At 37.7% G+C, this 12,845-nt stretch overlaps 1 protein-coding gene across 6 annotated transcripts in view; it reads right to left on the reverse strand.

The window, feature by feature from the left end:
• Positions 1-516: 516 nt before the first annotated feature.
• Positions 517-12,845, reverse strand: part of GOLM1 (golgi membrane protein 1) — a 29,019-nt gene continuing 16,690 nt past the window's right edge. For 4 of the 6 annotated variants that reach the window (XM_042454819.1, XM_042454817.1, XM_042454818.1 and 1 more), the window contains 6 exons: positions 11,083-11,185; positions 8,851-8,989; positions 6,779-6,929; positions 3,617-3,934; positions 2,160-2,285; positions 517-1,768 (listed from right to left, as the gene is read on the reverse strand). In XM_042454819.1, coding sequence (XP_042310753.1) covers positions 1,698-1,768; positions 2,160-2,285; positions 3,617-3,934; positions 6,779-6,929; positions 8,851-8,989; positions 11,083-11,185 — 908 coding nt within the window. In that variant the 3' untranslated portion in view covers positions 517-1,697. The remainder of the gene's footprint in view (positions 1,769-2,159; positions 2,286-3,616; positions 3,935-6,778; positions 6,930-8,850; positions 8,990-11,082; positions 11,186-12,845) is intronic. The other 2 variants (XM_042454821.1, XM_042454822.1) reach the window with 2 other exon arrangements.

Consider the following 12,845-nt stretch of genomic DNA (forward strand, 5'->3'; position numbering starts at 1 on the left):
TTGGGCTTACGTGGCGTATAAGATGACCCCCAACTTTTGACAAGATTTAAAAGGGTTCAAAAGTTGTCTTATGTGCCAGAAAATACGGTATTTCAGAAACAGGAAAGGTGCAATATTTACTTTTGTCTGTTTATTTGGTTCCTTCTTCATCTGGCTATTAATAGGCATCTGAATGTATTGATGGGTATGAAAGGTTTTGTACTTTAGACAAAGTCCTGTTTCCACTTATTTTTTTTAAAAGCAGATTCTCTGTCAAGTGTGAAGGCTACATTTGGATTCGCTCCTGTGTAGTCTGCTAAATGTTCTATGCAGTATGTTAACATTTGCTTTGAGCCATAATTAGGATTTTTGTTTTACATCTCTGAAGCATAAAAAATTAAAACATTCAGTATGAACTGTAGCTTTCTAAGAAACAATATTGAAAAGTAAGGATTTGTCTATTCAAATAAGCAGATAGCTTGAGAATGCTATGAAGAATATAAGTTGACTGCTTGGATATAAAGAACAAATAACTAGTATAGACACATAGTACACAGTTTCACACTGTGTGCAATATTTTATTGGAAATAAAACATTATAAACCAGATTAGTAAATTCTTGTAAACTCATTAATTCACCATTGATCCTGTAATAGATTTTCCCTTCCTAAACACTAGCAGTTAAAATCAACACAATATGATCTACAGAACCTGTTAAATTTGATAATCTACTAAAGTAATTGAAATTTTACTTTGATGGAACAAACGTTTTCTCATGAAATTTTTGTTAGTAACAGTTTAGCATTTGACAATATTACAGCTATTCATTTTGCACTTCAATAAGATAATTGTCATGAAGCAGCAAATACAGTAGGATTTGTAGTATCTTTTTCTACATGTATCCAAATGGTGGCAAGATCATAATCACAGGGTTAGCAATTATTGTACATGAAAACTCCATTGTTTAAAACCCACTTTACAGAACTCCAGGTCATCCATTGCTTACAGTGATCATTCTTGTAAAGTCCTGCGCTTCCAAAGAGAGAACATCTTCTCTGAAGATGCCAGCCACAGATGCTGGCGAAACGTCAGGAATAAACTCTTCTAGAACATGGCCACATAGCCCGAAAAAAACACAAAAAACTTTAGAGAATATTTTAATTGAATGGGATATATAAATATACCCAAGTCTTATGCATCTTTATTTTGATTCAAGCCCTACAGCAATAAATATAATTTACCTTAAAGCAAGGTATTTAACAGCCCCCAAATGCTGTGTAGATAAGTTTGTTCTGGAGGAAATTACTACACAAAATAAATATAAATTTATTCTCTAAGTTTGCTTTGTTTATAAAAGCAAGAACCCACAAAGACATGACGCAATATGAGATGGGCTAGGGGTGCAGACTCAGAAGCGTTCTAAAGCAACAATTTTCCTAGCTGAAAGTTGTCTTGTCACTGGGTTTCGTCACATTAGTTCAGGAAGGAAAAACCAGATGAAGCAGCTGAAGAATAAGATATTCATGTACCTTAAAGAAAAAAATATTTATCCTAGAACAATACTATGGCCTAGTTAAGTCAGAAGAAGACAAGTCCATAAAAGAGGTCAGAATGTTTTAAATAAACCCTAATAGTTATCAAGTTGAATTGAACTTTTCAAGTCTTGAGCAGATGGGTTCAATAGTAGTAGTTTTTGCCAGAGTCACACACTGAACTCATTCACAGTTTCTGTTGATGGTCTCCAAGGTTAAAGAAGTGGTTTTGCAGTTTGGGATCATGAAGATTCTGGACTGAAAAAGAAGAACATTTTAATGAAATTGTATTTTGAAAATGCTAAAGTAACTCATGCATCTATGACAGAATATTTGCATAACAGACGTTGTATATCTCTGGATAACAGCACACTATTAGTATTTTCAAATGAGACAAAGTTTTTTTTCATTTGTAAATGAAAAATAATTTTCTTCACAAAGAATTTTCAGCTGCCATGCAGTTTGTTTCCATACTGCTAAATCATTTCTAAGTTCACTAAGTTCCCTATTTTAACATGAAAAAAAATATTTCCAAAGGCACCAAAGCTAACCAGAAGCCAGACAAATCAAATTGCAAAGTAATTTTGGTAGGATTCTAAAACTTCTAGGACAATGAGGACAATTCAGGAAGGATGATACAGGAATTTACCATTGAATTTATTTTGCTGGTCAACAAGGGCAGCTTGCTTATCAGTTTCAGATTCTGCCTCATTTACATCTAAGTTGTAGTCCACTCTTTTGATATCCTGGTCCATTCTTTTTATTCCAAATTCATCTGCAAAGACATATATAATTAATACCTCTGTCTGTCTGTGCTAGGGAGAAGTTACCCACTTATCATTCTAGAATTTCAAACATTTGTTTTGCTATGTTTGCCTGAAGCTTTTTCTGCAATTAAATTAAAGAATTTAAGAGGAAAATTCTATTACCAATGGTTTTTAGAAAATCAACATTCTTCTTTTCTCCGATAGCATCTGTATCCTGATAAACTATCACTAATGGATGGCATTGGATTAGAGATTGTTGTATGCCTCTTTTCGCCCGATCCAGGCACAGGTTGGGCACAGGCTTAAATGGATCTTATCACATGCCTCCATGCCCAACTCAGCCACATCCCATACCTGATCCAGACTCCTGGCATACTTTTCAAAGAACAATACTTTCCTGTTCTTTGAAAAGTACGCCAGGAGTCTGGATTGGGTACACAATGTGGATGAGTTGGGCACGGAGACGTGTGATAATCTCCTAAAAACACTGGCTGTTATGCACTAACATAGCATGTTTAAGGTGATGCACCAGTGTTTCCACAGTCCCTGCTTGATGCTGAGTGATCTTTCATCAAGCCAAGGTCTGTTGAAAAGTAGTTAGGCAGAGGCTAGGCTGGATTATCAAGCATCTTCTCTTAAATTAATATATCTAGTATAACGTTGGAGAGAGTCTCTGGTTACTCCTTTAAATTATAGTTTCATTTGAAAACCAGACTGATGATGGGTGATAATGTAACACAAGGTACTGACAAATACAAGTGGTGTTAGTCCTACAGATATACATACTACTCTCCCTGCCCCATCATACTTTTTAAGAGATTATTACTTTTTAAAAAACCATCCTCCACAGTCTCCATCTCATTTTAGATAAGCTTACACTGAAACAGGACAGTGCTTCTTTCAGGGCTTTACTAAGCAGTATTAGTGTATTAACCTCATATATAAGTTGACCCAGGATTTTAGGGTACACTTTTGGGCATAAATGTCTCAATTTATAGTTGAGTATATATGGTAAGTTTTGGGAGAAAGGTGAAATATAAATGAAATAAATAATAAAGCTCTTTGGAACATAGAAACAGGCCACTATGGTAACACATTTTATTTAACATCTACTCAGAAATGCTGGTTCTGAACAAGTTGTTTTCTTTAGCTCTCAAATCTAATGACTATTTCTAGGTGTATCCCTTCCTAGCCATGTTAAACTATATGGCATGCAAATTAATTTACTATGACAGATGCTAAACTACAGTTAACAGAGATATTGCAGATGTTCAGCAATGCTTTTCAGCCCCCAATATGATCAAGGGCACATATAGAGTGAAGAAGCTTTTGTACCAACCATCCTTACTGGGCTCTTGGTCATCCTGCTGCAGATCATCATTTAAGAGCTGCTCTCGTTCAATTTCTTCATCGTCTGCTTTGGCTTCATTAGTATTTTGATGACTCACAGGTTCTGGCCGTTTGCCAGTCTGCCTTTCAACTACTTCTTCTCCATTAACATTTCTGACTTTCTCATTTGGATTCAGATCTATCCCTGGTTCTGGGGGCAGCTCTTTATTAACTGAGCTGGGCTTCACAGATATTTGTGAATGATCCTGGTCTGACACCTGTTTCGTAGGTTTTTCTTTGCTGACAGCAGTATCATCATCAGTTCTGTCTGTAAGTCATCATAAAAACTACAGTTAGAATTAAGAACCATGTTGGTAACAAAATTAAGCATTTTAAGCATAATCACATAATCTGTTTTTTTCCCTTGCTTAGTTTATTTCATGGAATGGCAGTTTCAGAAAATCAATAAAATTCAGAAGTCCTGTTTCTGGGGCCTGCAGCTGATCTAGTACTGATTTTTAAAAATGGGTTATCAGACCAGTTAATTACTGAGCACATAGTTCCACATTCTGCAGACCATCATGAAGTTATGTGTTGATACCTATTCATAGACAGAGACAATTATATGACTAGGACAAAAGTGGAAAAATGCATAATCTGCTCTCTATCCTGACTGCTGCATAAAGCAGATGTGTAGACAATTTACATACACCATTGGGTTATTGGCTATATGTAGCTACTTTTTTAGTCTCTTTCCATTTTTTAAAATTCTTTTACTGTAACCACCAAATACAATATATCATATTCAAGCTGTCTTCCATTTACAATCAAAAGGTGTCTCCATTTTCAAGCAAAGAAAATGTGTCAGGAAATATTTGTATTACTTGATGTGTACTGGGCAGGTGTTAACACCCACAAAAGAGGTTCAGATGTCAGGGGATGCACTGAAACTGCAGCAGATGTATAACTCACACGTGCACATAATGCTGGGTCTCATTTTCCCACTTTAAGCATATTCTACTAAAATCTCTAAAGGAGAGAAGGAATAGGGAGGCCTTACTTAAGGAGATAAAAAGAAAAGGGGGATTCAGGATTCTTATTATGGCCTGGCAAAACAGCTCCATCTGCAAAATACAAAAGTAGTCAGGGACTCTCAGAGTTCCACAGTATACAGGGAATAATAAATAAACTTAGAGCTGCATCCATGAGATAACATCTGAATTTGCCATAGATCTTTAGAATAAAGCTGCCCCATCTGATTTACAATTTAACAGCTTAACTCCTTACAAGGATGGCTACTAGTGGCTAAAAACAGAACTAGCCATTTTTTGGCCAGCTGCTCTAGACAAAACAAGCTGGTGTAAGATCTTGAATTTTAAAGGAAATGTGGCAAGACAGCAAGACATATCCTATGCTAGGGCTGCAGAACATGTGATTCTAAAGATGATAAAAGAAATACAACCCTCACAGTCCCTCATTGGTTGGAACTGACTGATGGTATTACAAGTCCAACCACTTCTGGAGGGCCACAGATTCCCCAACCCTGGCCTACCCACAAATTTAGAAGTAATCTGAGCGTTCCTTTATATATTATTCAGAAAGCACATATAGTGGACCCTTGGTATCCTCTGGGGTTTTGTTTCCAGGACCCCCTGTGGATACCAAAATCTGTGGATGCTCAAGTCCCATTCTGTACAATGGTGTAGATAAATGATCTCCGTCATATAAAATGGCAAAATCAAGGTGTTCTTTTTGGAATTTATATTTTTTGGAATATTTTCAAGCTGTAGATGGTTAATCCATGGATAAAAAAATCTGTGCATATAGTGGGCCGACTGTAATCTGAGACAGAGACTGATCATATAGGGAAGGGGGAATATATTTATAGTCTACCAGATCAATGTAACCTTGCCCAAATGACATGGACACAGTATGACTGACAAATCAGCCACACCTTGTATCACAGGGTGATGACGGACGATCTAGAGGAAATGCCTTTCAAAACTCCATAAGGGAAACATATGAAAGAGAATGGGTCCACTAGCCAAATGTGATAAAAATATTAAACTGTTCTGTTCCTCATCCCCCTTAGCTGTTATCCCATTCCTTTCACTAATTTAAGGAGCAAAAAGTCCATTCCTTTCTCCTGCAGATCATGAAAACACCACATCAAGGTCTAGAACAAAATCCACACTTCTAGTCTAGGTAATCTCAGAACCTGACAGCTATAAAGATAATAGGTTGGATCCAAACCTCACCTTCCTCATAGGAGAAGCCTCCTTCGATCCACAGAAAACTTTTGAACCAGTGGTGGGATCTTACTGACAGAGAAGAAGACAACTTCTGCAGCTACACTTCTTCCCCCAATGCCATCTCCATCAAGCCCTGTGACATTGTATGACAAGTGGTTCTGGGAGCAATGGGGCAAAGAGGAAATCAGCAGAAGTCAGGTTCTTCCCAACTGTCAGTGGGAATGTGTCCTAACTGCAACTCACTTTTAGTATTCACCCACAGATGAACAAAATCCGAAGGACACAAGTAGGTAGAATCTGTCAAATCAATTCACCATCAGCCCAAGTTGTAATGTTATGTCAGGAAACATTAATTCATCATATGGGATATTAATCTGGTATTGCTTTGTGGAGGCATAGAGTAAAACTTCAACATGCAGAACTACTCATATATCTCCTGCTACACCACCACCCAGAACATGAAGAGCCTCCCCCTCTGAGAATTCTTGGTGGATGTTATTGTTCTGCACATCAGTACAGGGACATAGCCAAATGTTTCTCTCATTCTCCCTGCTTTCCACCCATCACCAAATGACTACAGCAGAGGGCACCTGCAGCTAAAAGGTGAGTTGGAGTGAGATTTTGGTTACTGTGTAAGGTTGGTAGAGAATTCTGACCTGCAACAACCAAAAGTGTGACTTACAGTGTCAGTGTAAGACACTAACAGGATGCCTAAAGGTGTAAACTGAAAAGCATGGACTTTATAACAAACCAGACTTGAGAACCAGTGATTGATCTGAGAAGTGATTAGATGCCAACGTATTGGAAAACATGTTACAACTCAGTGAACGTCTGGCTCATGAAACACAGATCCACATCTCATATCTATTTCTGTCAACAGAATCAGAAATCATATGTCATCTTTGTTGCTATAGTCTTGCCTTTTTCTCTGTGATAATCCAGTTCTGCTACATTTTTTGCAGTGAGTGCTGGCCTTGATGTTTCTGGTTTTTCTTCAGGCTCATTTTCTTCTTTTCTTAGATCATGATGCTGAATCTCTGGCTCTCCAAATGTTGGCACCTGAATATTAACCTGGAAAATAACCAACAGCAATACCACACCCATTTGATTTATTAATACAAATGAATACCCTAAATATATTTCTTATTTATTTTTTAAAAATGCCATCAGACAGAATAATGTTATATGGCAGAACTAAATACTATAACAAAATACAAGAACAGGTAGTTTGTATTACCCGGTACTGTACTGTGGCTTGAAAATTGAGACTACTTGTTTAAATAACAGGTTGTATCCATATCACTGTATACAGATATGCTTGGGAGCCATGGAGAACTTGTGGTGGAAAAGGAACAGCAGCCAACTCAGAAGACAGTGATAAACTCTTTAAAATAAACAATAATCTTACATCTTATACCACTACAAAACAAAAAGATAAACTCAATGAATATGCCATCATATAACATTCTAAAGAGATCCTCTCAGAGATATTGTCATGTTTCCAGCACAGTAAATAATTATTTTCCCAAATTTTACTGAAAGTAAAATATCCCATAACAAATCTTTTCAATACTTCTGATAAAACCCAGGTAAGGATATCAGGTGTATAAAGCAATTTAAGACTGCCATATTTCAATATAACTGTCCTTGATTAACTGTCCTAGATTCTGCTCTAAGAACTTTATACTTGGCTGATAACTTTTTGTTTAATGCCAGATTCTCCACCATCCTCCACTATGCACGATCCAGTTCCTCAGCATGTTTCCATCCATTAGCCATAATCATTCTAACCATGGATAATAAAAGAAATACAAGGCTTTTATGTTGCAAGTGTCCATTATTGTTGTAAAGACAGGCAGGAGCAGTAGTCTGCCAACATTGTTAATATGCTAGGATCTGATCCATACCGCTGCTAAGGGACTGGAATGAGCAGATATGTGAGCAAAGGTAATGGTGACCCTATCAGAGGGGTTTCAGGTCAAGATTTGTTCAGAGGGGGTTTGCCTTTGCTTTCCTCTGAGGCTCAGAGAGTGATCTGCCAGGCTCACCCAGTGGGTTTCCATGGCTGAACAGGGATTCAAATCCTCCAGAGTCATTGGAGATTATCAGATGATGGAGCAAAGCATCCTTATCCTGTCCTTAACCCTTAGTATTTGTATGATCGGGAGATTATCACACCCCTGCATGCTTATCCTGTTCTACCATCCATAAAGAGTAGTAGACCCATCATTTGGTATTAATGGGAGTTTCCTTTAATAGCAAATTATGGGTCCATTACTCTTTATGGATGGGAGAATAACGGGACAAGCACGAGGGGTGATAATCTTCCCCCCGATTGTGTAAATACCACGGCTTAAGGATGGAATAAGGATGCTTTGTTCCCATCTGATAATCTCCCTAGTCCAATGCTTAAACCACTACATCACACTGGCTCTCATTAAACTGGTAGGAAAAAGTTAAGCACTTGTGATTTAAACCCCTCTGTTAGTTTAATAACACCTTAGCTAACCCCTTCCTCATCTTGATAATGTCTTTACTTTTTAGTTTAATAAACTAAACATGGGTGTGTCTAATACAATGAGCTCCTGGCTCTCTGGGAACAATTTTATTTCCTTGAGACCATGGTTGATGACTTGGAACAATGGAAAGAAAACAGAAATTGGCGGACAAGGCCTTCAGGATCTGATAGTAGCACCCTATTTCCTGTGAGACAGCAACTCTGAAGTCATGAGAGTCTTAGCAAAAGGGAATCAGATTTCAGCTACTTAAGATCAAAAGGTGGTAACAAAGCTTTTAAACTAAACTCTGGCAGGGGTTAGGGATTGTGTGATTCAGATTTGAATCTTCCTTAGGAGATGAGGATGACTGATTTACATTACATTATTATTAGCTGTTGACTCTAATGCAATGTGCTGAATAATGACTGGGCTGACAGGGCTCGGTTACTGCTAGTGTAAAAGATACTCTTCTAAAATTAAATTGTACAACTTACATGATAATTTTTGTCTGATATATTTGAGATGTTTTTCTTCTCCTTTTCTTGTGGTATCTCATTTCCTTTTCTTGAGATTTCCTCTATCCTTTCTTCACACTGTTCTTTTAGTTCCTTCATCTGACTGATACACTGAGACCTTGAATCAAAGCACGGAATACAGATATCCAGGTGCATTCTTTTTTTACACAAAATTCTACACAACTTGTAAGACACCAAATACATTCAGTACAGTAGTCAAGTCAGGTGTTAGGAGACCCTAGTTCAAATCATAAGCCAGCCATGAAGCTCACTGATGTATCTTGGACCAGCTACTCTCTCTTTCAGACTAACCGAACTCAGAGAGTTATGGCGAGGATAACATTGTGGAGAGGGGTAGGAGAATCAGAATCATCATCACCCCCACTACTTCCTTGGTTTCACAGTCTATCAGGTGTTACTGATCAGAATTTTGGACCATCGGTTATTTAGATTCTATCCAAGAATCTAGGAATCAGTGGGGTATTGCTGGGTAATGGCTCATGTTTCAAATAGTGTCACTTTTTGTAATTGCATTATAGTGAACTTGTCTGTGGCAATTACATTCAGATGTTCTAGCACAGGGGTAGGCAACCTGTGGCCCGCGGGCCGGATGCGGCCCGGCAAGGCCTTGGGACCGGCCCCAGCCTGGTCCTGCCGCCGATTGCCGCCGGAGCCTTTGGCCTCTCGCGTGAGGGCGCGGGGCCTTTGGCCTATCAGGAGGAGGCGGGCAAGGGAGGGCAAGCGGCAGGCAAGCGGGGCAATTGTCTATAGAAGCTTCAGAAACATGCATTTATATTAACATTTTTTTAAAAATCAGCAAATTTTTTCATGTGTCCTCCAATTTTTTTTTAAAAAAAGTATCCTCCATTGGAAATTTTTGTCCTACATTTGTCCTGATTTATTTATTTAATTTTTTTTTAAAAAAATTATTTAATTATTTATTTTTTGGCTTCGGCCCCCCAGTTGTCTGAGGGACAGCAACCCGGCCCCCGACTCAAAAAAGTTGCCTACCCCTGTTCTAGCAATCTATTGGGAACTGTGCCCACAGCAATTATTACCAATGGAGCCACAGTTGCACCCAGAGGTGCTGAATTTCAAATTGTAAGTTTAATATTTCATAATTTTCCTGTGCCTCTTTCTTCATTTTTTATTTATTTATTTATTTATTTATTTATTTTGTTCCCTATGATCCTGGCTTTCTTTTTCTCAATCACAGTTATGTTTGGCATATTATGGTCTATTTATCAGTTTAATTCTTAAATTCCTATAAAATATTTGCTTCATCAATTTCAACAACATTTTCAGGGTTATGTTCCATCCAGTTCTCTTCTGAAAGTTAATCATATTTTTTACATAGGCTGTAATATATAATTGCAGCCACTTACATTGTTTATTATATTCAGCCTGTGCAACCTTGCTCCACAAATTAAAGTCGTCAACAATTACATTTTTTTTCTTTACATGAATAGCATTAATTATTCATAGTTAGTGAACTATCCAAAATATATTGTTTTCACTGCTAAAAGAACTTGCATACTAGACAGAGTTCACTGAAGGAGATGCAGATTATGAATAACATATAAATAATCGAAACCTAGCCTGTTAACCACATATTGTATCCCAGAAGATACTCAAATCTTTATACTTTGGCCGACTTTGAGAGATTTGCAGAATCAGGAGGTTTACTGAACCATTCATGGGCTGCAGTACATGGCTCGGGATCTGTATACAGCTTCTACATTTACAAGTTGTGCATGCTTACTTTAAAAAAGGAACCTCATTAAAAAGAATATGCATTTTTTTCTTAGCCATTTTCTTTCTACCTTTGAACACACCTTTCAGATTTTAGGAGTATAACTCAGCAAGGAATAGCCTCAGTTTGAATACAGATCATATACGCTCCTTGTCATTTTGATCTCTACATAATACAATGCTCTAATTTTGACTTGAGGACTAGATCCACAACACACATGCAAATTAGTGTACTTTAAATCCACATACCTTGATTTAATCTGAGCAAGAATGTCATAAATCTTATAAATGTATACTGAGAAGTAATTCTCATTTATTTAATCGGAATGTACTCCCATGAAAGTACATATAAAAATAGACTAGCAGCCTCCAACCTACTGAATAATTTTGTTAAATGTAATCTTAACATTAACTTGGTTTATGGCCATTTTGCTTATGGGTAGCCATGTACAAACTTACATATCATACGTAAATTTCCTCTGAAGGTTAGTCTGGTTTTTTTGAAAGCTGTATACATCCAATTGGAGCTTTCCATGTTCCTGTTGCAACTCTTTCAGGTGTTCTGAGTCGACAAGGAAAAATCAAGAAATAACAAATTTAAAAGGATGAGAAAGAGGAATTATGGATGATGGATGGGAAAGGCTTATTTCTTTCACCAAGCAGTTATAGTTGTTATTGCTGTTAACTGCTGTCAAGCTGACTTCAAATTACGGCAACCCTATGAGAGACCTCCAAGTCACCCTGTTATCAACAGCCCTGCTCAGGTCTTGCAAACTAAGGGCCATGGCTTCTTTAACTGTATCTATTGACCTGTAATGTCAATTTATTTATCCATACCAAACTGTCCCGTAAGAGATCAGAATCACCATTTTTTTCCTAACGGTCTTTGAAGCATCTCTCTATGATGCTAATGAATACTAGTAGAGTATACAGTTGGCCCTCCATATCCACAATTCTTCATGGCTTGAAAATATATTAAAAATGCATAAAATCCAAAAAGCCAACCTTGATTTTGCCATTGTATATAAGGGGATTTGAGCATCCACGGATTTTGGTATCCACGGGGGATGCTGGAACCAAGGGCCCTCTGTACTTCAAATTCCCATTAGAAGAATATAAACTGCATTCCTTTCCATCATTTCCCCTTCAACAAAAACCTTTAAGTGATCGTTATGCAATCTTTCCTATTCTTATTGGCTCTTTCTCCATTAATTATGTGGATTTAAGCTTCTAATATACTACCAGCAATAAAAAAATGTAGATCAAGTTCCTGCATCACATTCACAGCTATGTAAACATACCCACAAATGACCTAAGGAATAGAGGCTAAGTTAGTTTTACGTTTTAATATTTAATAATAACTCTGACATAAGCATTACATTGTTCAGGGACGTAGCTGGACCCCCCTTCCATTAGAAAAATGAATGGTGTGTGCTGCTGCGCTGCCGCGCCCAAGCCCCATTATAATGGTGGCACTTAGTCTGGACCCCCCCTTCCTAAAATCCTGGCTACGTCCCTGGAGGTACCTCAAGATAATGTGGCTGGGAGGGGCCTGGCCATGTCAACCTGAATCATCCACTCAACTGCATCATAGACCTCTCTCTATTCGCTGAAGATTATGGTGGGTTTCAGGCAGCATCATGGCAACAGTGTCACAATCTATTGAATGGGTAGCACAGTTGAAAACAGAGCAGCTACAGATTCGTAACTCCAGGTTATGAATCCATAACTGCAATATACTGTGCAACTATATATTTTAAATCACAGGTGGAACCATGTAGGCCTTCACATATTCCTCAACACTGACCACGCTGTGTAGGGCTGCTGGGAGTTGCCATTCAACAACATTTGAAGGGCCACATGATTTCAACCCTGGTTTAAATCTTTCACAAACTGATGTTCTTTGTAGGTTAGGGAGTGTCTAATTAGTTATAGTCATCCGTATCTAGGCTTCTGATTTAAAAAGAATCCTTAGTGAGTTAGTTACTTGTATACCACTTTCACACATATTTTAATCATGATACTAAAACGATGAACTATTGGATCACTTGTCTTTTTAAAAGTTTCAAAAAGGACAAATAGGATTTGGATTGAGAACATGGCACTGGAGGGTTAACTTTTCAACCACACATTTTTTTTCATGAACATACCACGCCATCTTACCCCACAGCTTCAGTCTTCATTTTTCTGTGAGCTGGTAAACAGCAGTTCTGGGGAAGGTG

Source organism: Sceloporus undulatus, chromosome 2 (assembly GCF_019175285.1).
Source record: "Sceloporus undulatus isolate JIND9_A2432 ecotype Alabama chromosome 2, SceUnd_v1.1, whole genome shotgun sequence".
Lineage (NCBI taxonomy): Eukaryota > Metazoa > Chordata > Lepidosauria > Squamata > Phrynosomatidae > Sceloporus > Sceloporus undulatus.